The sequence below is a fragment of the Apodemus sylvaticus genome, chromosome 5 (genome assembly GCF_947179515.1).
Source record: "Apodemus sylvaticus chromosome 5, mApoSyl1.1, whole genome shotgun sequence".
Taxonomy (NCBI): domain Eukaryota; kingdom Metazoa; phylum Chordata; class Mammalia; order Rodentia; family Muridae; genus Apodemus; species Apodemus sylvaticus.
This window is the reverse complement of record NC_067476.1, coordinates 9,310,238-9,337,899: the sequence shown is the minus strand read 5'-3', so window position 1 is coordinate 9,337,899 and position 27,662 is coordinate 9,310,238. Positions and strand designations below refer to the sequence as shown.

The 27,662-nt window shown below is 46.0% G+C and overlaps 1 protein-coding gene across 3 annotated transcripts in view; it reads right to left on the bottom strand.

Annotated features, from left to right (window-relative positions):
• Nucleotides 1-27,662, bottom strand: part of Nup188 (nucleoporin 188) — a 58,572-nt gene that overhangs the window by 13,359 nt on the left and 17,551 nt on the right. For all 3 annotated transcript variants that reach the window (XM_052182076.1, XM_052182077.1, XM_052182078.1), the window contains exons 9-26: nucleotides 22,702-22,913; nucleotides 20,820-20,934; nucleotides 20,072-20,272; nucleotides 17,887-17,976; nucleotides 15,334-15,399; nucleotides 13,907-14,026; nucleotides 13,238-13,364; nucleotides 10,121-10,273; nucleotides 9,821-9,947; nucleotides 9,535-9,622; nucleotides 9,356-9,432; nucleotides 8,440-8,554; nucleotides 6,779-6,899; nucleotides 6,589-6,655; nucleotides 5,569-5,697; nucleotides 4,609-4,748; nucleotides 1,995-2,101; nucleotides 62-268 (exon numbers count right to left, since the gene is read on the bottom strand). In XM_052182076.1, coding sequence (XP_052038036.1) covers nucleotides 62-268; nucleotides 1,995-2,101; nucleotides 4,609-4,748; nucleotides 5,569-5,697; nucleotides 6,589-6,655; nucleotides 6,779-6,899; nucleotides 8,440-8,554; nucleotides 9,356-9,432; nucleotides 9,535-9,622; nucleotides 9,821-9,947; nucleotides 10,121-10,273; nucleotides 13,238-13,364; nucleotides 13,907-14,026; nucleotides 15,334-15,399; nucleotides 17,887-17,976; nucleotides 20,072-20,272; nucleotides 20,820-20,934; nucleotides 22,702-22,913 — 2,262 coding nt within the window. The remainder of the gene's footprint in view (nucleotides 1-61; nucleotides 269-1,994; nucleotides 2,102-4,608; nucleotides 4,749-5,568; nucleotides 5,698-6,588; nucleotides 6,656-6,778; nucleotides 6,900-8,439; nucleotides 8,555-9,355; nucleotides 9,433-9,534; nucleotides 9,623-9,820; nucleotides 9,948-10,120; nucleotides 10,274-13,237; nucleotides 13,365-13,906; nucleotides 14,027-15,333; nucleotides 15,400-17,886; nucleotides 17,977-20,071; nucleotides 20,273-20,819; nucleotides 20,935-22,701; nucleotides 22,914-27,662) is intronic.

Below are 27,662 nucleotides of genomic sequence, written 5' to 3'. Positions count from 1 at the left end.
TCAAGAGAGCACTCCCAATGCCCTCACCCCGGCGTCTCCGTCCCCCAAAGAGCGCGCTGACCTTGGAGCCATTGTTGCTGTCCTTCACCTCCAGGTTCAGAAACAGCTCGATGAGACCTGGCTGCGTCTCTACGGCAACGGTCAGGAACTCCAGGATCATGACTTTGATGCGCATGTCCTCAATCTTGCTCTGAAGGCGGGTCAGGAAGGCATCACGGATGGCGGCAGCATCACTACCCAGGCAAGCATACACTGACATTGGGGCCACCTGGAGACCAGGACAACGGGTTTAGGGTTCTAGGTCCAGAAAAACTTCAGTGAGGTTCTGCAGAAGGGCACTGACATAAAAAATATGAGAACAACTCAGACATGATTTTCTGGGGTGAAAGAATTTACAGAAGAAATAAAGTAAGAAGACAATAAGTGCTGGAGAGATGGCCAGTGAAGTGCTTGCTGCACCATCATGAAGACAAGAGTTCAGAGCCTGAGCACCACGGAAAGGCTGGGCTAGACCACGGAAAGGCCGGGCTAGACCACAGAAAGGCCAGGCTAGACCACGGAAAGGCCGGGCTAGCCGAGCCGAGCCTGAGCACTGTGAGTTTGCTGATGAGCCAGGCTCTGGATGCAAGGGGAGTGTGGTACAGAGTGAGGCAGACGACGACTGAGGAAGACATGATGGCTGACCCGAGGCTTCAAAACCTACACGCGTGTGGACACTCACATGTTAAATATGTCTCATGTCTGAATGAAGTGAAGAATGAGGGTGCTGTCTATCTATTAGACTGACGCAAGGATGTAAAATTTGATGTTAAGTGTACAAGGTGCAGGGGCTGGAGAGACAGCTCAGTGTTTGAGAATACTCGCTCTTAGTCGGACATGGTGGCACACACCTTTAATCCCCAGAACTCAGGAGGCAGAGGCAGGCAGATCTCTATGAGTTTCAGGCCAGCTTGCACATGAGACTCTGTCTCAAAAATGCAAACCAAGCCGGGCGGTGGTGGCATACACCTTTAATCCCAGCCCTTGGGAGGCAGAGACAGGCAGATTTCTGAGTTCGAGGCTAGCCTGGTCTACAGAGTGAGTTCCAGGACAGCCAGGGCTACACAGAGAAACCCTGTCTCGAAAAACCAAAAACAAACAAACAAGCAAACAAACAAACAAACAAAGAAGCAAACCAAACAAACCATCAACAGTGCCTTTTCTTGTACAGAGCTCAGAGTTGGTTCCGCACTTACATGGAAGCTCACAGCCATCTGTAACTGTCGCTCCATGGAATCCAAACCCTTTTCCCAAGTCACTGGGCAACAGGCACACAGGTGGTGTACATACTTACACACACACAAACAAGGAAATCTAAAAAGGAAAACTGAGTTGGAGAGCTGACTTGGATTTTTTTTTTTTTATTGGTTTTGGTTTTTCAAGACAGGGTTTCTCTGTATAGCCCTGGCTGTCCTGGAACTCACTCTGTAGACCAGGCTGGCCTCAAACTCAGAAATCCGCCTGCCTCTGCCTCCCAAGTGCGCCACCACTGCCAGAGAGCGATTTGGAGATGAGAGCAGGTACAGCTCTTACAGGAAGTGCGTCCGGTCCCTAGCATGTACATCAGGCAGTTTACAACCTCCTATACCTCTAGTTTGGGGATCCAGTATTTCTTTCTTTCTTTTCTTTTCTTTTTTTTTTAAAGATTTATTTATTGTTATATGTAAGTACACTGTATCTGTCTTCAAACACCCCAGAAGAGGGCATCAAATCCCATTATAGAAGGTCTGTGAGCCACCATGTGGTTGCTGGGATTTGAACTCAGGACCTTCTGAAGAGCAGTCAGTGCTCTTAATTGCTGAGCCATCTCTCCAGCCCAGGGATCCAGTATTTCAAGACTCAGTGGACATGTGCACTCTAGTGTGCACACCCACACTCAAATGAAACTCAGTGGGAGAGCGCAGGAGGGCAGCAGGGAAGCTCATCCTAACTCCAGCTAGCAACAGGGATCCTACCGTGGCCAGACGTTTGAGCAGCTGGACGGCCAGCCGCGGCAGAGCCGGGTCGTGTCTGTGGTAGATGTACTTGGCTAGCACAGCAATGAGGTTGTTCCCGTGGGCGCCTGAGATAAAGGAAACAGAGCCAGGAGACTTACAATTCGTCCAAAACATCCATCCACTGGAGCTGACAAAGTCAAGGTAGCCAGTTCAGCCCTGTTCTCAGTAGCAAAGAGATAACCAGGATTTGGAGATAAACAGTTCAATACAATGGATTAGTGCAAAGATATATTTAAAAAAGAAGTACTCTTTAATAAATAGGTTACAAAAGGTGCTGTACTGAAATTTAAAAAAAAAAGGGTGGGGGTGGAAGAACCCTTGAGCCTGAACCCTTAAGCAGGGAGGCAGTGAGATGGCTCCGTGGGGAAAGGCTCCTTGCCAAGCCTGATGACTGAGTTAGTCCTCCAAATCCACATGGTAGCGAGAGAGAGCCCAGTCCCACAGTCTGACCTCCACATGCACGTGTAAGTATTCTCGAGTACACACACACACAGACATACACACCACCCACACATATAGCACATTCAGAAAACACAAAACCTTCTGGCCAGACCCAGTAGCCCATGCTTGTAATCTCAGCACTTGAGAGGTGAAGAAAGGGGGACCCAAAACAAGGGCAAGGTCACTGAAATGGCTCAGTGGGTTAGGTGCTTGCTGCTAAACCTGATGACCATAGTTCAATTTCTACAACCCTCACAGTGGAAAGAAAGAGCTAACACGCAGGCATCATGAACACAAACATAATAAATGTAACAAATTGAAACAAAGAGGGAAAAAATAAACAAAAAGAGTCCCACACAGTCCGCGGTTCCATAATCAGTCCGCAGTTCCATAATCAGTTTAAGGCCAGCCTGTGCATAATTGGTGCCAGAGAAGGGACTTAATAGTGAGCACCTGCTGACTCAAAGAAGGCCCTGGGTTCAGACCCCAGCATAGCAAATGAAAAAAATTAAAGTTTAGACACGATATAAAACATTACTGATAATGAAATTAAGCCATAAATTAACCATTTAAAGTCACACAGTGCTTGTTCTTTCAGAGTTGTTTGTCCTTTGATCGATCTTGCTATACAGACCAGACCGTCAAGGACTGGTGACAGAGAATGCCAGCTTCTCTGTCTTGACCAACAAACAGGTGGCCCTGGCCCTTCTGCCTCTGGAGATCAGAGGGGGATTTTGGGCAGGAGTCAAACCCTATACAGTCAGTCACCTATGCCTGTTGTCTGCTCTGTACAGTCAGTCACCTATGCGGAACTGCTGTGTGCTCTGTACAGTCAGTCACCTATGCCTAACTGCTGTCGGCTCTGTACAGCCAGTCACCTATGCCGAACTGCTGTGTGCTCTGTACAGTCAGTCACCTATGCCGAACTGCTGTCGGCTCTGTACAGTCAGTCACCTATGCCGAACTGCTGTCTGCTCTGTACAGTCAGTCACCTATGCCGAACTGCTGTCTGCTCTGTACAGTCAGTCACCTATGCCGAACTGCTGTCTGCTCTGTACAGTCAGTCACCTATGCGGAACTGCTGTCTGCTCTGTACAGTCAGTCACCTATGCCGAACTGCTGTCGGCTCTGTACAGTCAGTCACCTATGCCGAACTGCTGTCGGCTCTGTACAGTCAGTCACCTATGCCTAACTGCTGTCGGCTCTGTACAGTCAGTCACCTATGCCGAACTGCTGTCGGCTCTGTACAGTCAGTCACCTATGCCTAACTGCTGTCGGCTCTGTACAGTCAGTCACCTATGCCTAACTGCTGTTGGCTCTGTACAGTCAGTCACCTATGCCTAACTGCTGTCGGCTCTGTACAGTCAGTCACCTATGCCGAACTGCTGTCTGCTCTGTACAGTCAGTCACCTATGCCGAACTGCTGTCTGCTCTGTACAGTCAGTCACCTATGCCGAACTGCCGTCTGCTCTGTACAGTCAGTCACCTATGTGGAACTACTGTCGGCGGTGTGTCCTTCCATCGTCACTGAGAGGGATAGTGAGAGCCATCCTCCCCATCCTACAGGTGAGACACCTTCTCCCACTGCAGTCATTTGGATGGCCTAGCACTCTACTTGTTAGGTAGCCATAGCTGAGCTTACCCTCCTGCCTGTCTCCCATGGATACCAGGATTATAGGAATTTACTTCTGTGCCATTCTGGATGAGAAATCTGAGACAAAGCATACATATGCCTGAGGTTCTCACACAGCTGAGCAAAACCTAAATTTGAAATATGACCCCAGTCTCCATCCTTAAGTATTATTATTGTCATCAGTGGGAGTCCAGAATAAACTATGATGCAGTCTCCTTGTTTACCAAGCCTACAGAAATGAGCTGAGAATAATTTCTTTTTTTTGGATTTTGGTTTTTTCAAGACAGGGTTTCTCTGTGTAGCCCTGGCTGTCCTGGAACTCACTCTGTAGACCAGGCTGGCCTCGAACTCAGAAATCCACCTGCCTCTGCCTCCCAGAGTGCTAGGATTACAGGCACGTGCCACCACCGCCCGACTGAGAATAATTTCTGATGTCCAAGCGTAGGGCATTAAATGTCTCTATGGGCAGAAGGGTAGCTGAGGAAGAGACGCACATACCATGCTGTGTGAGAGCCTGTTCCAGGGGAGACACCACATTAGAAGGGGGTTTCAGTCGAATCACATTGTTGGTGACAGAGAACGCCAGCTTCACTGTCTTGATCAGCAGCTGGCCCTGGCCCTGGCCTTCTGGTCCATCACTAGGTGCCAAATGGAGATCACAGTTAGTTCCAAGAAGATGGTCTCAGTCAGGGTGTCCTCTCGCCAGTCAGACAGCAGTAGGGGCACTCAGACTAGGAAGGCAGCAGCCACTAGCTAGAAAATACAAGGACTTTTTGTGTTTGGAGACAGGGTTTCTCTGTGTAGCCCTGGCTGTCCTGGAACTCACTCTGTAGACTAGGCTGGCCTTGAACTCAAGAGACTCATCTGCTTCTGCTTCCTAAGTGCTGGGATTAAAGGCCTGCCACTGTCATCTGGCTACAAAGTTATTTTAAAAAGCAACTGCAAGGACCAGGAAAGCTGTTATGAGATGGTCTTTAAAAAAATGAAGTTTCAACCATGATATCCCATCAACATGGCTGCCTAAACAAGACCTGAAGGAGTACAATGCCAACAGACATGCTAAAGACGGGATAGGGACAGTTCATGTGGCTTCAGCCTTAACCAGAGAACACAGCTGAGTAAGGACTGCTGACAGCAAGAGGACTCAGAGACCAGTGACTGACTTCATTACCCATGGTTCAGCCCTGAAATCATATCCACATAAGTAACACCAAATGCACAAAGCTGGTATTTATATATTTATGGACACACACTGGGCATGTGTATGTGTAACAACACATCAATTTGAAGGAGTACAAGGGGAGGGTATAGAAGGAGTTGGAGGGAAGAAAGGGAAGGAGGAAAATGATGTAATTACATTTTAATTTTAAAAAGATGGGGAAAAAAAGAAAGAAAGAAACCAACTACAAGTTAAGATGGGGTCTGAAGGTCATGGGGTGGGCACAGAGGAGGCCCTACCTGCGGGGCTGGGCAGCCATCACCATGTCTATAGTGTCCACACCGATTCCCATGATGCTAATGACGGTTTGTCCTGCTTCTGTATAGGCCAGACTGCAGATGCAGAGGGAAGGCAGGCTGGGTGTGTGGCTGGAGAACAGAGAGTTGTCAGTCACTAGGAGCTCTTAACCAGAAGGAGGCAGCACTGCCCCATGTGCCTTGTCAACCGGCTGTGAAAGGAACACTTTCCTTAGACTTGGTCCAAAAGACCTGCCTGAAAGTAATCCAAATCCCATCAATTAATGGATGAAATAATTACTTAAATAATTCAGGATTAACTTACTCATGTAATATACAGAAATATAAAAATAGGGGAGGACAGAAAATTAAGTTACAGATCAATGGAGTCCATGGAGTAGAAAGCCTAGAACCCGCACGGACTTGCTAACAGGCACCTCTGCCGTGGCACACTACGTCACCCCAGACTTTCTTTATAACTATATTAACAATTGGTTATGTGTGTACGTGCACCTTCCTCTGTCCTTTCTGTCCACAGGAAGAATGACAACTGAGGCAGTGGGCAGTAAATTGTAAACAGAGAAGAATGAGTTTTGGGTTTGTTAATTTTTGTCAACTTGACAAAGGCTAGTCCTTTGATATGAGGAAACTTCAACTGAGAAAAGCCCCATGGGTTATTTCTTAGGGATTAATGTCAGAGGGCCCAGACTGTGGTGGGCGGTGCCATCCTTGGGCAGGTGGTCCTGGGGTGCACACGAAAGAAAGCTGAGCAAGCCAGTGAGCAGTTTTTCTTCAGCTCCTGCCTCCAGGTCCCGCCCCTGACTCTCCTCAGTGACAGCCTGGAATGTGGACCTTTTTCTTACCACGTTGTTTTGGACATAGTACTTTATCACAGCAGTAGAAATTCTAGCTAAGACAGGAGTCAACTACAAGTCCCAACAGGAGTCTTGTTGGGAAGAAACAAGAGGACGAGAAGCACAATGAACAATGGGGGTTTCCCGCTGAGCCCCACAGCCCCATTACCTGCTGTGCAGCTCTGTCTCCTGGCACAGGTTCAGGATGGCATGGATCAGCTCCAGAATAAGACAACCTAGACTCCAGAGGACACACGTGACGGATGGTGCACCCTTGTGGTAATGACATGCCTCAAGGAAGGGAGGGGAAGATCTTGAGGGGCAGAAATCCTGGGGAGCTCAGCCCATGCCATCCTTACCTATCAGTTCCCGCACGCCGTGAGAGTTGTAGCGCCATCTGTGGTAGCTGGGAAGCATCTCCTTCAACACGAACATCACACAGGGCACCAGGCCCTGGCTCTGGGTACTACCAAGCTGACCCTATGGAAAAGCATTCTGTGAGGGCCTTGGCCATGAAGGAGTCATCCTTTATTACTCATGATTTCACCTCAAGCGGCTGGAGAGATGGCTCAGCGGTGAAGAGCACCGGCCGCTCTTCCAGAGGTCCTGAGTTCAAATCTCAGCAACCACATGGCGGCTCACAACCATCTGTAATGAGCTCTCACGCCCTCTTCTGGTGTGTCTGAAGACAGTTACAGTGTACTTAATATAATAAATAAATAAATCAGTTGGGTGGTGGTGGCGGCAGCAGCGGCAGCGGCGGCGGCGGCCGCCTTTAATCCCAGCACTTGGGAGGCAGAGGCAGGCAAATTTCTGAGTTTGAGGTCTACAGAGTGAGTTCCAGGACAGCCAGGGCTACACAGAGAAACCCTGTCTCGAAAAACCGGAAAAAAAAATAAAATAAAAAGACTAGAAGCAAACATCAGAAATTCCCACTTGGACTGAACCACTCAATGAACAGAGACAACTAAGAAGGCAAGGTGACAGTGTCACCAAAGGTGCTGACATGGAGGAGCAGGAGGAAAGTTAATCTGACAGGCAGAGGTTCCCTAATCACCAGATACAGGACTGTCAATGACAAAGAAACCCACTCACCGCCAATGACCTTCACCCATACCTGCAGTTCCTCTATCATGGAGCATGGGCAGAGCCCCGATGCCCCAAACTCTTCTCTTTTAGTAGTGCTGATTAATTCTACTTTCTGTATCTTAAACTGGACTCTCGCGTTGACTCTACACACAATAATCTCTCTAAGCCCTCACTTATTTCTACGGGAAGGATATGTGCAAGATGCTGAGGGTTTTGTGTGTGTGCAGTAACAGTTATATTAAACCCGGTCCTGGGACCCCAAGCTGGCTGCGAACTCTTTCCATGTGTGAGCCTCTAAGCTCCATCAGGGAGTGAGCATATACATCCATGCCGTAGAAGCTCACAGAATTTCAGAATTGCCCAAGGTCAAAGAAATTCAAGTAGCCAGTAATGAATTTCAAGTGTCACCCTACTTCTCTCCAATTTCAAAACTCTTGTTCTTAACCATATAATAGTTTTCTAGAGTCCTGGTCCTTTATCAGCTAATGGCTACAATCTGCTTAAGAAAGAGATGAGAAAACTGAGCAGGCAGGATCAAAGTACCTCCTCTGAGATAACTATGAGACCATGAATGCAGACCGCGGAGGGTACATGCAGGCACACAGTGCACATGGCCTGGATGACAACGACAAAGCCAGGCCAGGAAGTGTGCATGCAGCCATGACAGGACCAGGCATAGTGTGCCCAGGGATGGCAGTTTCATAACTTAACCCGCAGGAGCCAGAGTTCTCAACCCTCACTACAAGCCTCTGACTAACAAACAAACCCCAACAATTAAGCAAACACCACAGAACATTCTGGCCAGATTCTCAACACACAGAAGCTAATGTGCCATGACTTCAGAACAGAGGTCTTGCAAAGAATGTCCCACAGAAGGTGACTTCAGGAGCAGGCCACAGGGAGCTGCTCCAGCATTCTCATCAGATGGTACCTTGACGAGAGTGGTGACCAGGCGCAGAAAGGCAGTGGTGACCCCGTACTCGCCCTGAGGCTGCTCACTGTTCATCAGAAGGCTGCCGTACCCTCCAGCATTCATCCCCTCCGCACTAGGGACAGACAGAGGCAGAGGGGTAAAATCGTGAGTGGGTGTTCAAGGCTTGAAGAAACTGACTACACAGCATCCTCGTTACAAGCCTCTGACTACTAGATGGCTTTAGTCCAAAACACCAAAGCTCTTTATAGGGAAGAATCAAATGCAGGGCAATTTTATAGCCGGGGAAGAAAATGTAAGATTATGTTTTATTGATGTAAAACTCCAAGAGGTTTAGAGTGAAAATCAAACAAGCCATCAGGGAAACACCTGCCACGGAAGCAGAGTGAGGGGAGCATGCGCAGGTGATAAGGTGGAGCCTGCGTCTCAGTAACTGGCCTAGCTCACATACCCAGGCTGGAGGAGAAGCACACTGACTGTGCTTGACACTAAGACTCCAAGTCTCTGGATCCAAGCACCCCTGGCCTCTCTCAGGGAACATAAATGCCCACACAGCTACCGCAGTTGCAGCTGCACAAGAAAAGTCCCATTCTATCTCTCAAAAGTTTAAAAGCTGTGAACCATCCAGTACTTAAAAGGCAGAGGCAGGCAGATATCTATGAATTCAAGGCTAGCCTGGTCTACATAGCAAGTCCTAGGCCAGCCAGGACTACATAGTGAAGCCCTATCTCCAGAACTTAATTAAACCCCATGAAGCACCAGTGTACCCTTAGGAGAGCAGTTCTGTGCTCCTTCTCCATCTTTTCCTCCCTCACCCTCAAGTCTATGAAAACTGAAGGTTCTTTCAAATGAACAGAGGATCACAGGAATGGTTCACAGCAAGCAGTAAGGTCTACTCACTCAGGACCTGGCTCACCTAATCATCTGAGTCATGTTGGAGACAGGGTGGGCCACAAATGGCAAAAAACCTGTGTGACGAAGATCAGTCCAGACCTAAAAAGGAAAAAGAAGAAATTCAGTGTCTACATCCTTCCAGATGGTTCTACCAAATGACATACTGCTACAGAGTCATCTCTTTAGCTCTTGTCATCTCACCTTTGCTGGATTACGAGCTGCCAAGACAGTTAAGCAGTTGACACAGGAGGCAATGACGTTTACCGGTGGGGAGATCACTGTCGTCAGCCTGGTTAGACAACAGAGTGGTGTACCCAGGGAGGTAAGTAACACGGCTTCCCAGTGCCCACCACACTGCTCTGTGGTGAGCACTGAGAAATGGGAAGGCCCTGGCTGTTGAGCGACTGCTCAAGGCCTCCCACGGAGGTCAGGGCCAGGCTCCTGGAAAGCAGCAGTCACTGCTACAAGCTCCCAACCAGAGACTCACCGCTGTAGCAGCATGTAGATGCGGGATGTGATGGGCAACAGACAGTCTGCTATGGACAGATCTGTGCTGATGACCTTGTGAACCAAATCAATGATGGGCTTGACCCGCTGGCAATGCTGGATCACATCTGTGGGAAGACAGCCTGTGACCCCTCGGCACACCACTCTATAAAAAGATCACTGTGTGCATGTTCAGACCCCAAGCTGGATGGCTTCCAATTTTACCTTCAAGTGGGGTGTATGCTACCAATCCTGCAAGCAAACACACCCTCTCTATTGCTTGCTCTCCAAGCCTCCTCACCTGCTGTGGAGACCACGTGGAGCAGCATTTCAATCTCGCAGGTGAAGAGGGTCCAGCTACTGTAGGAGTACTCCCAGCGTACAAGGTACGCCCTGTCATCCAGCATGACTTGGCCCACAGTGCCCTGTGGGATGCGAAGGTTGGTCTGACCCCCTATGGAAGAGAAATGCCTGTAATCCTCGTACAAATTCTGGAGGAGGTTCTTCTGGCAGACAACACTACCCAACAGACACAGATAGGACCTCCTCAGCAGACACCACTACTACAACTTTTACATTATAACTGCTAAAGTCAGAAGTGCTGCCACACACCTGCAATCTCAGACTTTTGAGGCTGAAGCAAAGAAATGCTTTAAGCCCACCCTGGGAACTGAGATCTTGTCCCCACAATTTTGTCTCATTCTTTTTCTCTAGAGAGGGTGTCACACACTGGTTAGAGACCAGGCTGGACTCTAACTCACAAAGATTCACCTGCCTCTGCCTCTTGAGTACTAGGATTGAAGGAAAGTATGTGCCATCACACCTGACTTGCCACAAATTAAAAACAAACAAACAACAACAAAAAAAACCGAAACAAAACAAACAAATAGAAATTTAAAAAAAACCCTGGGTCAACAGATAAAGGCATTTGCTGCCAAGCTAATGAGCCAGCTTCAACACCTGGGTCCTCACACAGTGGAAGGAGAGAACCAATTCCCAAAAGCTGTCCTCTAACGTTTATAAACATACTTAAGCATATGCATACACACTAGATAGTCATTTTTATTATTTTGTGCATTTATGTATTTATTTATGTATTTTATAGACAGGATCTCACAGTCCTGTTCAGGCTGGTATTGGACTCATATGCTCACGTGATCTTTCAAGTAGCTGGGTTCTAAAACTGTGTGCCACCAAGCCTGGTTTTAGATGCACTTAACATGAAATTTCTCATATTATTCACAGATCTGTGTACGGCAGGGCTGGCTCCCATCTCGTCTCAGTGATCACTCAGGAGGCTGAGGCAGGAGCTTCCTCAAGGTGGAAGCTAGTTAGGGCTACAAAATAAGACTATTCTCAAAACAAAAAAATAGTTTGTGTTTTTGTGACTGGCTTCTCTCTCTTAAGAAGCCACCTTCAGGGTTTATACCTGACGTAATCTAGACCAGAATACAAGCAAATACATGTGCAATCAATAAGCCATGCTCTAAGATAAAACTTTCTCTTTTAAAATGGAATAACATTCCTCTTTATACATATAGCACATATTCATTTTCCTCTCAAACATCCAAACTTCCAAACTTTTTATTTCATATACATCCTTTTCCCCTAACCATCCCTTGTTGAGGACTGTGGTTATGAAAATGAAACCCTAGTTCCTAAGAGTTCACATATTCAATGCAGCACCCTGTGCCCAACCCGATGCACAACGAGGGGAGAGTGCGAAAGGGATGAGCGAGGCAGCCGCTGCCCCTAGGGACCAGCACAGCCAGGACAGGAGAGCAGGTTATCACCTGTCTCTGTGGACTGAGGCTGCACTGCAAGAGCGGCATGCATGGTTAGCCAAGCAGTCATCTCTCTGGGGCCAGGGAGGTTTACAGAGCATGCTGATCTATAAATATTTTAAGGCAGACCCTAAAGACCACCATTTTAACTAAGCTTCATGGAATATTCTAAAAGCAAGAATTAAACTGGCAAAGTAATGTTTGAGTCTTTGCAAATCTTAGCTTTGTACATTGCTGTTCTCACTACAGCTGCACACAGGAACAGCTGTGTGCTCTATGTATAAAGAATATCATTCCACTTAGTCGGAGTGGAAGATGCAACAAGACTCCACCGGGTCGGAGGAGAGTGAGCACAGTACCAAGTCAGCATGTCTCCCAGAATTCCCACCACAGTGCAGGGGAGACTCTAGGATGGTGATTGTTTTCATGCAGTTCGCTAATCCAGTCTTTTTCCTTTTGAGACAGGGTCTCAATATTTAACCCTGGCTGTCCTAGAACTTGCTGTGTAGACCAGGACTGTTTTGTACTTACAGAAATCTGCAATCTGCCTGTCTCTCTCTACCACAGCCAGCCCAATTTGAAATCTAATTTTTTTGTTGTTGTTGTTTTTTTGTTTTTTTGAAACTGGGTTTCTTTGTGTAGGCCTGGCTGTCCTGGAACTCACTCTGTAGACCAGGCTGGCCTCGAACTCAGAAATCCACCTGCCTCTGCCTCCCAAGTGCTGTGGGATTAAAGGCATGCGCCACCACTGCTCTGCCCAATTTGAAATCTTAACAATAGTCATTCATACAAAACAGGTCATTAAAAGGATTGTCTATTTTCTACATCTTTGAGCCTACTAACTTTTAAGTCTAATTGATAATACAACGCCCGATACTGCGGCAATAGTGACAAATGAGACCCACCTCCTTTGGAGTGTTTTGGTGTGCCAGCCTTGGAGGCCTATGGCACTGGAGCCAGTGCTGACCCTCCAAACTCCACGGCACACAATCGCTTGTGGAGGAAGTCAGTGGACTGACCACCCGACTTTCACTTGCTTTACTCTGACATTACTAAGCTAACAATCCCTAGTATCTCTCCACACAGTGGACCTTCCAGTGTGCTTGTAGAAAGGATGTCTGACAGTATCAGAAGAAATGTGCATTTTTCCATCTGTGATTTCTACAAGGCCTTGTTTAAACATTACCACTGAGCAGGGCACTCTAAACATGACCTATATGGAAGGATGTGCATCACACACTTCACTCATCACGTGACGCAGACTTCTGCCCTGTTTACCTTGTCACAGCACAACAGCAGTAAATGCAGTATGGGAAACTAGTGATGAAAAACATTCATTAAAAAGGAAGGCAGAAGCTCGGTCTGAAGTAGGAAAATCATGTGTTCTCAGCCAGCATAGGCTAACAGCAAAACAAAATGCTCTCCAAACACCACAGCAAGCAAACAAACAACAAAAAGAAAATGAAAGAAAAAAGAGGCAGGAGGCGAGCACGAGCTCCTGATGGGGAGCACTCACTTCTCACGACAGACACACTGGTCCTAGCCTGATGCTCAGTACCTGCTCAGTCAGCACGGAGGGGTAACAGGGAAGGGCTGCACAGGGCTGCCACACAGGGTCTGTCTGTCCATCTTACCCAGAGGGTACACGAGCTTGGGAGTTTGCCTCCGCCACAGAGTTCCGTCTTCGTGAGAGAGCACATCATGGGGCTTGTGCTTATGAAGTTCATTGTAGAAAGACATTTTATCCAGGAAACTGTACACCTGCCAACACCCAGCAAGAAACCCAGTCAGACGTCCACTCACGGGCCGTACAGAGGGCTCTACATTTGCTCTTGAAGGCAGCTGTTGAGCCGCCTACTAACCTCCTCCCAGACTACTACTCACCAGTCCGCACCTATCCCTCGCCCCCTTACTCTCCACAGCAGCAGCTCTCTGCTCACCGCTCCTTTCTCTCACCCACCACCCTGTCCAATGCTGGGAATCGACCCAGGGCCTCGCAGACACTGGGGAGGCACTAACCGCATAGCACACCCTCAGAGTATCACTCATTTCTTAAGTCTACTGCTCCCTCCTAAGCAGGTACCAGGCAACTTCATGCTTAGTCTCACAGTCCCGACAATAGGTCCTTAGCAGAACGATTTCAATGTGCCTACACAGAACTGAGGGGGCACCACCCAACTGGCATCTTTCACTCACCTCCAGATAACTCCACCCTGGCAATGCAGATGCACACAGGCATGCCAGTGACCCCTCAGCCAGCTCCCCCATCCCCTACCTTTTAAGGATCTGACCAAACTCCTCACCTTTTTGGCAGTGGACTTCCCCGACACGAGGGCCCGGAGCAGTTGCAGAAGTGGGGAAAGGAGATGGGGAAACATCCCACATACACTGTCCAGAATGATCCCGAGACCAGAGGTCGGCTCCTGAAGTAGAAAGGAGAAGTCATCCCTTTACGCAAGTGCTCAGAAATCCTCATAAAACTGAGAAACGGGCTGCAGAGATGGCTCAGTGGGAAGACAACTGGCTGCTCTTCAGAGGACCCAGCTCCCACACAGCAGCTCCCAACGGTCTGTAACTCCCGACGCCAGCAGCCAACCTCTCCTGGCCTCACATGTGCACAGACATAATATCCATACACATAAAATGGAAATAAAGGTAAGTATTTTTTTCATTTTTCTTTTTTTTCTCCCCCTTTTTTGAAGGGTTTCTCTGTGTAACCCTGGCTTTCCTGGAACTCACTCTGTAGAGCAGGCTGGCCTCAAACTCAGAGATCTGTTTGCCTCTGAATCCAATGTGCTGGGATTAAAGGTGTATGCACCACCACCACCACCACCACCACCACCACCACCACCACCACCCATTAAAAAAAATTTTTTTTAAAAAGCTCATACATTTAAAAGAAAAACTAGAAATAGTTTTCCTTCACATAGACATAAATAAGTTTCTTAATAATTTAAGATGTTCATATTCCACTGAAAAATGAGATACTGCCTGTCTATCCAGTGCCCTCCTCCTGTCCACCCTTTGTACAGGCAAACAATATAATTCCTTCCACTAAATGCTTTTATTAAAGTGAGAACTACCCCAAAATCACGCCACCGCTTAGCCAGCACACACAAGCAATAAATGCCCAATGTAAAATATCTTGTAACAGCTTCTCTCGGGGGTCCACAAGGCCTCTGCAGAAATCAGCAGCATCTCCAGAGGAGCTAGAAGCTATATAAGCACATTGCTCCAGCTGGGATACAAAGAAAGGGCTGACAGGCTGGGCCCCAGACTGTTAAAGGTTCACTCTAAAATCCCTCAGAGATATTTGATCATTCTCCTTTTTTTAAAAGATTTATTTATTTATTTAATGCAAAGAGGGCATCGGATCCCATTACAGATGGCTGTGAGCCACCATGTGGTTGCTGGGATTTGAGCTCATGACCTCTGGAAGAGCTCTTAACCCCTGAGCCATCTCTCCAGCCCCTTCTCTTTACTCTAGAGCAAGCAATTCTCATCTTGGGGCTGTGACCTCTGTGGAAGTAGAGCAACCCTTTCACAGGAGTCACCAAAGACCATCAGAAAACAGAATTCACATTATGATTCCGACCAGCAGCCAAATTCAAGTTGTGAAGTAGTAACGGAATAATTTCATGTGGTGTCACTGCATCCTGAGGGTACTAAAGGGCACAGCATCAGGCAGGCTGAGGATACCTGAGGATACAAGCCCCTCTGACATACTTACTGTTCCCCAGAAGAGCTCTGGAAGAGAAGGGTCTGCCAGGACTTCACATGCTGTGTCAATAACATCCTGAGAAGAGAAGCAAACAGTCTCTTTGTGGCATGACCCATTTTATCCTCTGTATGTATTCCATTACCATAAGGACACCAACAAACATGCCGCACAGCATATCAAGAACTCAGGCTTGCAGTCCCGGCACAGCACTGCAGTTGCAGCCTGGCATATTGCTGCAAACCTTCGGCTCTAGCACTACCAAGAAGCTGATGCATGCATTTCTTATCTGCGGACAGATCCACAAATTCACCTTCCTTATATATATATATATATATATATATATATTTTTTTTTTTTTTTTTTTTTCTGAGCCAGGGTTTCTCTGTGTGGCCCTGGCTGGCCTGGAACACATTATGTAGACCAGGCCTGCCTCTGCTTCCTTAGTGCTGGGATTATAGATGCACACCACAATGCTGGGCCACCAAATTCAACTTCTTGATCAGTAAGTGCATATCTGTAGAATGGAAATGATAAAAGCTGGTAATACTGTTTTGACACAACCCGTGTCACATATAAAATACTGTGCTGTTACACTTAGGTGGACCAAGCTCTTAAGTCAGAAACAGTATCTTCTAATTTACTGTTCCCTCAGCACATAGCTTAGCACACTTGACATCTGCCAGTCACTTAAGGAATACTGAGTGAATGGGAGAGAGGGGAGGGCACACACATACATCACAAGTATGCACAAGCCCGTGGAGCTCAAAGGAGGGCATCAGATCCCACAGAAACAGAGATATAGGCAGTTGTCAACTATCACGTGGATTCTGGAAACTAACCACTCAGGTTCCCTAGAAGAGAAGCAAGTGGGGAACTGCTGAGCCATCTCTCCAGCCCTAGGGTATTTTCTTCCTTTTTTTTTTTTTCATAAAGACAGTGTCTCACTCAATATGAAGCTGTGGCTGTCCTGGGACTGACTATGTAGACCAGTCTGCCTTCAACTCAGAGATCCTCCTGCCTCTGCCTCCTGTTCTAGGATCAAAGGTAGGCGCCACAACTAGCTGAATGTTTTCTATCAACACACCAGATCTTCCTGACTAGCCTTAAAGTGTAAGGTCATCCTGCCCTCCACAACCCTGAAGAGAAAAAGCATGAAGCAATGCAGCGGAGCTGAAACAGCCCAGGGCTCCGGGGACCAGGGGAAACCACCCTATCCGTCCTGAATGTAGCACCCAGTATATGGAAAGAAACAGACCTGTATCAACTCTAGGGGTGCCCTGGTCTAGTGCAACTCCTAGCTGATCTCCAAAGGTCTAAAAAGCTGAAGTCATAAGAACTTTACCATTTTTTAAAGTTTTCTGTGGGGGTCCAGGAGTATGTAGCGGGTAATTTTGTCTGCAGGAGTCGCCTGACAAGCCACATGAACACCATGCTCAGGCAGGAGAGTTTCTTGAGCAGTACTGATCAGGCTGGGCCAAGGTTCAGACGGGAGCTGAACCATGACACTGAGTTAAGATTCTACAGACTTTTTAAGCCGGAGACCCACATCATCTGTGCCAATTTATTCCACCATTCAGGATCTAGGAATAGGGAACTTCCTTAGGACATATCTTTGCTGTATACTTATCTGGCTCCCATTGATTGGGGTACTCAGCTGCTGCCTGTCTAACATTCATGTGTTGTCAAGCAGGAAGGGACTTGTCTTGCCTAACATTCATGTCTTAACCTGCCAACTGGAAAGTCTGTTCCATGTACCTGTCTCTGTGCTAAGCAGGATGTCAGTGCCCAGGGAGGAACTTAAATTTTACTCAATCCCTACTCAAAAAGGGAGTCTTATTTTAAATAGATGCAGGTCTCTCTCTTATTTTGGGGTCTATTCCAGGGCCAGCTTGTAAAGGCAAATACCATAAAAGTGTATACATATGTATAAGAAGTGCTTCTGGGTTTGGGTCCAAGCTTATTGTGACTAACTATATAAAGCAATTCTAACTGTTGTGACTGGTTTCCAGGGCACAGAATATAACAATATGGAATAAACATGGGCATGAGAAAGTTTCCTAGTAACAGCAGAAACAACGTATAAGAAAGTTTCTTTATAATATTAGTAACAGCACAAAATGGCTAGTTACAGTTACCTAGGCCTTAACATTCCACCTAGGCCTTGACATTTTACATAGGATTTAACACTTTCTATGCTCCAAATGACAGGGGAGAAAATCTGAGTCTTTAATTCACAATAATCTCATTTTCATCAATTTATAAAATACTAATCATTACAAATGAACACTATAAAGCCAAACAGTGGTACATTCATTGAATCCCAGCACTAAGGAGGCAGAGGCAGAAAGAAGACCTTTGAGTTCTAGGCTAACCTGGTCTATAAACTAAGCTCCTTAACGGCCTAGGCTACACAGAGAAACCTTGTCTTTAAAAAATACAAACAAACAAACAAACAAATAAATAGAAAAAAATAGCAAGAAACAAATCTGAGAGGCATTGTGGTGCCTGGACTGTAACTGAGAGTAGGTAGCGTGACTCTAAGGACAGCCATGAACTAACTGACCTGCTGGTTCCCCAGTGTGTGCAGCTCCAGCGAGGTCAGCGCGAAGGAGAGAAGACCATAGACACACATGCAGGCCGTACTCGTGGTGCACTGGAATGACAAAGCAATGTGCAGTTAAGGCCGAGGAACACGACTCTCTCCAAGACTCATCCATCATATTTCGAGCCCGTGAAAACAAACCAAAAGGAATCCCTTATCATTTTCCAAATTTAGTCACAAGATTAGAAGGAAGGACTAACAAACATTAAAACATAGGAATGAAACCAAAAGAACTAATTTCAAAATGACCAAAGTTTTTGTAGATAAAAAGAAAACCACAGCTGGGGCCCTGGTGGTGCACACCTTTAATCCCAGCACTTGGGAGCCAGGACTATACAGAGAAACTGTCTCAAAACAACAAACAAACAAACAAACAAACAAAGAAAACCACATCCAGCAAGACACTGGACACACACTAAAGCTCTCTAAGCTATTCCAACTGAGACATCAATAGCCATCAACCTGCAGTACCACAGGTGCCTGCTTATCGGCTGAGGTTACTGTTTTGAGACTAATTTCTTTGTAAAAATGTGGTTCTGGGGTTTGAGCCCAAAGTCTCATGAACCAATGGCCAGCTCATATTCTGACCCTGAGCTTAACCCCCAGTCCCAAAAAAAAGACCGAGAGCAGCTTCAGGCAGATCAGAGAAAGTTGTCATACTGTCCTAAAAATCCCATTGGGCTTTCTCATCTCTCCTTCCCAACTCATCCTTGGCAGCAGCTGATCTTCTGAGTGTCACACTGGTGGAACCACATGCTATGTGGCTTCTTCAGATTTTTTTACTTAGCAATATGCATCAGAATTCTCCTACTGTTTTGTCAGGAAGATGGAGAGGGTTTGCAGTGGGGAACTGGGAATTAAACCTATGGCTTCATGTGTGCTAAGGAAATGCTGCATAACCAAGGTCTATCTACAGCCCTCTTTCATGTTGTCTCAGGAATTCATAGTGGATTTCTTTTTCTTTCCTCTTTCTCCTCTTCCTCTGCTTTTTTCCAGCCAGGGTTTCTCTGTATAGTGAGGCTACAATCATCTGTAAAGAGGCTCTTCTGGGAGCAGAGTCTTTTCCTCAATAGGGAAACCAATAACTACAACGCCAACTCTACCTTTCTTCTTCTCCACCTCCTCCTTTTTTTGTAGAGGGTTGGGGGATGGCACAGAAGATTAATTCTCGGGTCCCAAGTATGCTGGGTAAACATCTGACCACTGAGCCTGCTCCTGGTGTTTCATTTTAGTACATCAACATGAGCTAACTAAATAAACCAGGCAAACTTAAGCCTCAAGCAGAGACTCAGAAGAATTTCTCATTTATTGTTATAAGTGAACAAGTTCTCAAGTCAGATTTCCAAAATCCAGCCCCTAGAGTAGTGTTCTCAGTCTTCCTACTGCTGAGACCCTTTAACACAGTCCCTCGTGCTGTAGTGACACCATTCATAAAACTATTTGTTGCTTTCCCATAACTGTAACTTTCCAATGTTATCAATTAAAATTTTCTGTTTTCTGACAGCAACCCCTGTGAAAGGATCATTCGACCCCTAAAGGGTCACAACCCAATGGTTGAGAACTGCTTGCTTTAGAACATGAGTCAGAGATATCATCAGTTCAAACTCTGTTTACCACTTACTAAGTATTGCTGCGTGTGGCAAATTACATCCTCCTGGGCTTCAGTTTTCTAAGGTATAAGTTAGCTGGTATTCCCAAGACTAGAAAAATACCAGCGGGGAGCTAAGAATGCTGTCTGACCACCCTGCAAAGCCAGTGAAAACCATCACAAAGCTGGCACAGTGGCACAGGCCTGTGCTTCCAGCCCTTCAGAGGCTGGGGCGGAAGGATCAAGAGTTCAAGGCCAGCTAGGGCTACAGGCTAAGATCCTAGCTCAGTAAAGAATAAAAACTCAAAATGAGGGGCTGGAGAGATGGCTCAGTGGTTAAGAGCACTGACTGCTCTTCCAGAGGTCCTGAGTTCAATTGCCAGCAACCACATGGTGGCTCATAACCATCTGTAATGGAGTCCTGGTGTATCTGAAGACAGCTACAGTGCACTCAAATACATAAAATAATTAAAAAAACAACAACAAAACCACAATGAACCAAGTCATCACGTCAGGTCTCAGAGTTCTAGGGTCAACTACCAACAACTAAAGCCTTACATCATTCCCCCCGCTGGCAAGTGACCGAAGCAGTCGAGTCAAGTACTGAAACACATTCAGCTGGATGGCCGTGCCCCCGATCTTCCTGACCACACTGCTGGTCTCTTCTGGGTTCAGGGTGTGACGGAGGAGAGCCCAGGCTAAAAGCACAGGGGCATGGTGTGGAATGTCTCCCAAGGTCAACATCACACGGTCCATATCCTAAAGAGGGGAGAAAACACTTGTGTCTATGAAAAAGGAAGGCCCGGCTTCGGCCAGGCACATGGCCACGTCAAGCAAGCCTATCACCTAGACCCTGGCTCTGTCACGCCAGCACTGCCTGCATCTTCACTACACCCATCTCACTAGGAAACCCAACCACTCCTACTGTTGCCCACATTTTTTTCTGATTTTATATGATCTTAATTTAAAACTATAAAATACATGTTAAGACTTTAGAGCTGTTATCATCCTGATCCTTCTTGAACATTCTGTGACCTTTCCCTTTCTGCCTTTCTAATCATTCTAACTCAGTTTCATTCCTTTTTTACCATAAAACCCACAAATGCCCATAACCCCAAAGGATTTGCCCTCGAGCCACCTCTGTTAGTGAGTCTACTTCCTAAATTATCATCTCTGCACAAATAACTTTGAGTTCTCCCAGAACTAATTAAAAATACAGAACTAAAAATTCTGTGCATCAGGTAGTTAAGAGGTTAAAAACTAACTATAAAGCACTCCAAAAAGGGAAAGGCTCTTGCAGGCTCACCTGGCAGATAAGGCCGTCCTGAGCAAACTGGTGCAGCTCTCTCCTGTCGTCCAAGGCATACTTGTGCAGGGACTCAATATCCATACCTTCCACCAGGATAAGGGCACTGAAGTATCTGGAGGGGAAAACCCACAGCACAGTCTTAGTCACGTGGTTCCGGGCTGGGCTGAAACTAATGGAAGCTGTAAGGTAGTCCCCTCAATAGCTATTGATGAGCATTTGCACACTCTTGTTCCCACTGTGCCTGCCTGGGGTAGCTGTTTTTGTTTGGTTATTTGGCTGGTTTGATTTTTCAAGACAGGGTTTCTCTGTAGAGCCCTGGCTGTCCGGGAACTCAACTCTGTAGACCAGGCTGGCATCAAACTCATAGAGAACCTCCTGCCTCTGCCTCCTCAATGCTGGGATTAAAAGCATGTGCCTCTATCACCCAGCTCCTACTGTGCTTCTAAATATGTAGTTTGCTTTTGTGTGACAAGCAGGCATCCACCACAGCTGAATCTTAGTCCTTGGAATGGTTTTTCCCCCCAGAAACAGGTTTTTTCTGTGTAGCCCTGGCTGTCTTGGAACTCACTCTGTAGACCAGGCTGGCCTGGAACTCAGAAATCCACCTGCCTCTGCCTCCCAAGTGCTGGGATTAAAGGCATGCGACACCACCGCCCGGCTTGGAATGGGTTTTATGGTCTTGTTTCCAGCACATCTCATTTCACGTATTTGACAAAGCTCTGTGGCTGTTCGGATCAGCAGACCACTCAGAGCCAAGGCTCGGGGTTCCCACAGCTCTACCTTACACCTGACCCAGCTCCTCCTCCTCACACGCAGCTCTTTGCACATGGAATAAAAGGCATCAACACGAGGCTATATCCACAGCTGTAGTACAGAAGACATAAATCCAAAGACCATAGACAATGACCTCAAACACAGCACAGACTAAGCACTGTGCCCTTCAGCATCACGGAGCCCCTGTGACGTTTTGTTTGCTGGGCAGTTGGGAACACGCCTGTAATCCCAGCACTTGGGAGGCAGAGGCAGGCCAATCTTTTAGTTCTAGGCAAGCCTGGTCTAAAGAGCGAGTTCCAAGACAGTCAGGGCTACCTACACAGAGAAACACTGTCTTGAAAAACAAAGAAAGAGCCGGGGGCAGTGGTGGCGCACGCCTTTAATCCCAGCACTTGGGAGGCAGAGGCAGGCAGATTTCTGAGTTCGAGGCCAGCCTGGTCTACAGAGTGAGTTCCAGGACAGCCAGGGCTACACAGAGAAACCCTATCTCAAAAAGAAAAACAGAAAAACAAAGAAAGGGCTGGAGAAATGGCTCAGTGGTTAAGAGCACTAACTGCTCTTCTGAAGGTCCTGAGTTCAATTCCCAGCAACCACATGGTGGATCACAACCATCTGTAATGAGATCTGACGCCCTCTTCTGTAGCATCTGAAGACAGCTACAGTGTACTTACATATAATAATAAATAAACCTTAAAAAACTTCTTGCAGTGGATCCCGTTTAGTTTCCAGCACCCACACGGTGACATACAAAAGACTCAGTGCCATTTTCTGTCCTCTAAAGGCAGCAGGTACACAAATAACGCATGCACGGCGGGCGTGAGTATGTACACACACGTGTACACACACACACACACACACACACACACACAGAAAGCAAACCACTCATACACAAAGGTAAAAATAATGATAAAGAAAAAAAAAAGGTCAGTTTTAAGAGAACAAGTCCCCTTAATTCCAGACTACACTTTCTACAGGAACAGGCCACGCGGACACACACCTACTTCCCCACCCACATCTCCCCTCTCCATCCAGTCACAGAGCCACCGCAATAGCAATGGTCTAAACACTGTATACAATTCATAAACTGCAATTCACTCAGACTTACCCAATGCGATCTACAAAAGGATCCATGGTTTCGTCCACGAGGTGTCTATTGCTCTGCCTGCTACCAAAGCCTTGCTCCTTGAACATCTTGGTTAATACCAATAGGTCACTAGGTGCCATCTCGAAGTATGCATAATAGAGGAAAATAATTTCTAGCAGCATGGACTGTTCCCGGAGGCACTGAACGAACCATCGAGACACCTGACGCTCAGTCTGCACCAACAGAGAGAATGGGAGAGAAAACAGTTAGACTATAAAACAAACTAACTTCTTTTTTTATATATATATATACACAGGGTCTCACTAAATAGCCCTGCAGAGCCTAGAGCCAGTTATGTAGACCAGGCTGACTTAGGGAGGGATATCTGCCTGCCAGGTGCTGGGATGGCTCCCTGCCCGCCACCACCACAGGTGCTCAGATAAAGGGGTGCACCATGGCATCCGTACCCCAAAACGTTATTTTTATTGGATAACATATCCACAGTAAAGGTTTAAAAAATACAAAAATAAAGTATACAACGGTGTCTCTATATGAATAAAGAAATGTGTCTATTATTTCTTTTTTAAAAAGATTTATTTATATGTAAGTACACTGTAGCTGTCTTCAGATACCTGAGAAAAGGGAGTCAGATATCATTACAGATGGTTGTGAGCCACCATGTGGTTGCTGGGATTTGAACTCGGGACCTTTGGAAGAGTAGTTGGTGCTCTTAACTGCTGAGCCATCTCTCTAGCACCTGTCTCTGTTATTTCTATTGCCCAGTCATCTACACTTCTGTACCAAGCAACTGGCCTTGGATTCCGGTCTCTTTTCAGCAATGTGCCAAATGTAATAACTGATTCTGATTCCGCCTATATTCTTTCTCTAAACAAAATAACATGTACACTAATTATTTGGCCACTTCCCCTTTATTTAACACTGCCTCAAGGATGACTCCCTTCCAACCATGTATTTCCCACTCATTTTCAGAAAAGCATTAAGCAGATTTGCTAGTTAACCTCTTTTTAATGTTGCACAGAATTCCCCTGGATATAAATTTGTAATGTCAGAGTCCACTTGGAAAAGCACGGGGGTGAGGGGTAGGGTGGGGGTGGGGGTGGCGGTGGGGGTGGGGGGTGTTTTTAGAAGAGTCGCATGTTGTCCTTGAAATCACTACATAGCTGAGGCTGGTCCTCAGCCCCATCCTTTTGCTCCGTCTCCCAAGTGCTGAGATTGTAAGTGTGCACCACTTCCAGGTTATTACCAATCTTTGCTAACATGATCATAATAATACCTACAGAACAATCTGGCAAAAACAATCAGCAAACAAAAGACCTGGACAACTTCAAGCAGCTACCACATTCTATGACTGCCAAGCACACATTATTTAAGTATGCATGAACATGGTATATTTACCAAAACAATCCAAGATGGGAAATAAACCGTGGGACACTAATTAGAGACACTTTTGCCTTAGCTGCCCATGCTATAAGACTGGAACATGCTATAACAGACGAGGGACAGCACCCTCTAAACACTTCAGGAAGCTGCTGGCTGCGGCACACGCCTACAATCCTAGGACTCACAAAACCAAGACGGTAGGATTACCTTGTGGTGAAGGAGGATCTGGGCTACTGAGCGAGTTCTGATAAGCCTAGGCTACAGAGAGACCCATGTCCAAAAAAACAGCCAGGCATCAGCGACACACATCTGTAATCCCAGAAGTCAGGAGACAAGAGAACCAAGACTTTAAGGCTATCCTCAGCTACATATCCAGCTGAAGTTTAAGGCTATCCTCAGCTACTTATCCAGCTGAAGTTTAAGGCTATCCTCAGCTACATATCCAGCTGAAGTTTAAGGCTATCCTCAGCTACATATCCAGCCGGAAGTCAACAAGAGTTACAGGAAAACCATGTTTCAAATAATAAATAAAACAAACATGAAGATACTGCTCATGACTGAGTCAAATTTAACAGACTCAACTAGGCATAGCACTCAGGAGGCTAAGGCAGTCTAACTATGAATTTCAGGACAGCCTAAACTACAGAGTAAGACCCTAAATCAGAAAACTGACAAGACAGTTCAGAGGGTAGGGTACTTGCTGCCACATTTCATGACCTGAATTCAATCCCCAGCACTCACAGGGCAGTCAAGAAAGAACTACCTCCTTCAGCATTTCCTCTGACCTATGTACGCATGCTATGGAACATAGAGCACACCACATTTGTATTCACAAACTAACACACCCTGCTCTTTTAAAAAGAAAAATATATAATGTCTAAAAATTAAACACTAGGCCTCATTTTTGGGGGCAGAACAGGCACTGAATCAAGGGCCTTATGCTTTCGAGGTAAGCACTCTACCACTGAGCCCAAGTCCTAGCTAAACATCTCTTCCAAATTCTACACTTATTAAATTCCTCCTGCTCCTTTTTTTGTTTTTAAGATTTATTTATTTTTTTATGTATATGAGTACACTGAAGCTGTCTTCAGACACACCAGAAGGAGTAAGATCTCATGATGGATGGTTATGAGTCACCAGGTGGGTGCCAGAATTTGAACTCAGGACCTCTGGAAGAACACTGACTGCTCTCTTCTGGTGTGTCTGAAGACAGCTACAGTGTATTCACATACATAAAATAAATAATTAAAAAAAAAAGAAAAAAAGAAAGTTGCCTTGGTCATGGTGTCTCTTCACAGCAGTTAAAACCTAGGACACACATCCTACTGGTTTTGTGTCTACTCACATGCTAACTTCTAGCTTTAGATTACTATTTTGTCTCTTTGTCTCTGCAGTTAAATCACTGTACTGTTAGAGGGTTGAGGCACAGTGTAATGGAGCACATTACCTACACTACTTCAATTTCCAGCAGCACAAAAGAAATTATAGTTTTATTATATGATAAGGCCAATTCTTGGCTCCCTTTTATATGGTGTTTAGACTCATTCACTTCAAAACAACAGACAGATTAAAAACAAACAATTTTTTTTTCAGGAAACATAAGAGAGTTTGGAGTTAACAGCTGGCAAACCAAATCATCCCTTAGTGGTGCTGAATTTCTGCACTCAAGAATGCAATATAAGCCAGTGTTTATGTTGGCTGAGACAGCACATGCCTTTACCCCAGCACTTGAAGAGGCAGGCAGATCTCTGTGAGTATGAGGCCAGCCTCATCAACCGCCCTAGTTCAAGGACAACACAGAGAAACCTTTTCTCAAAAAACAAATGAACAACAACAACAACAAAAAAAAAAAACCAAAAAAGTGATAAGGAACCGGGCATGGTGCCACACATCATTAATCCAAGACGTAGGAGGCAGAGGCAGACTCTCTGAGATGAGGCCAGCCTGGCAAACAGGACAGCCAGGGCTGCACAGAGAGGCTCTGTCAAAAATCAAAGACTGTGGAGTGAGTCTTCCCCTCAGTTGCAGCTCTCTGCAGTCCTTCAGGTTCTGAGCATTTGGACTCTAGGTTTTCATTAAAGGTCCTTTTTCGGGATCCTCTGTTCTCATCACTATTTTATGTTTTACTGTAAATTTTCTAAGGAAACAGTAAAATTCTATGCATTGCATTGTACATGGGTCTGTTTCTCACATTTTTACTTGTGCATGTGTCTTTATATATAGTCCACATGTGTGTAAGCGCTCTTAGAGGTCAGAAGAAAATGCTGGGATTTCTTGGACCTGAGTACAGGTGGTTGTGAGCCACTCTACTTAGTGCTTGGAACAGAACTCTGGCCCTCTGCAAGATGCAATAAATACGTCTGCCTGCAGAGCCCACTATTCAACTTGTCAAGGACCTGTTTTCATTGTCCTCAGGGCATGGGTGGTAGTGTTGGCAAACATAGGGATGGGCCCTCACATCCAGCCTGTCCTACCACTGAAACAGGGAACTGTCAAATTCTTCAGGTTGACCTTAAACTCAGTCTCCTCCCAGACTGGCCCTTGAACTAACAATAGTCCTGATTCTGCCCCCTAATTTGTTGAGGTAATCTTTTTGTACGTTGTGTGAAGGTTGTCTCTGTATCATGCAATTGGTAATTTTGTAATGCCAGATGAAGACTGGCTGGATCTTGGTATTGTTACTCTTATGGTCCATTACCTTCCTCAGTATTTTGTAAACATACACTTTCCAAACTCACTGATTGGTTTAATAAAGATCTGATGGTCAATAGTTGTGCAGATATGGTAGGAGAGACTTCTTGGTCTGAGAGAGACTCTCTGGGAGAAGAACCAGGAGCTGAACCAGGAGCTGCAACGTGGAGGAAGTTGGACCTGGAGAGGGATCTGGGGAATGGTCTGTGTGACTGGAGCTGGACGGCAATAGTTGGGTTAGGTCAGACGAGCTAACTGGGCAGTGGCCTATGCTAAGGCCTAGGGTATAATAAAATTAATAAAGCTCTGTGTCACTATTCAGGTCCAAGAAACTCCAGCTACACTAAGTAACTTGGATTTCTGACCTGGAACATTAAGCCAGGCTTGGGTACTTTTCTTATATCATATATTTTAGATTGTTAGCATTTGTGTATGTTGAAGTTTCTGATTGTTTTGCTGCTCAACCACATTGGGAAAGTTTGCTACCACTGAATAGCACCCTCATGCAGACATGTTTTAACATTAATGTATTATTTATTATTTTCAAAATAAGAAACTCTCTTGATGTGGTAGCACTACCTGTAATCCCAGCTCTTGGGAGGTGGGAACAGAAATATTAGACACTCAAGACTAACCTTGGCTATGTAGGGACTTTGCTGCTACCCTGTATAAAGTTCTGTCTGCAAACAAAAGCGAAAAGAGATACTATGACCTATATAGCAGTTAGTTTAGCATTTAGAACAAAAGGAGCAGCCAGTATCACACATGGTACAAAAAGATCATAGAGAAATGAAATCGATGTGTGAGGCCGAGGCAGGAGGATGCCATGAGGCAGGTGCAGGCAGCTGGGGTGGGCCTGAGAGCGAGACCCTATTCTCCCTCCCTCAGGC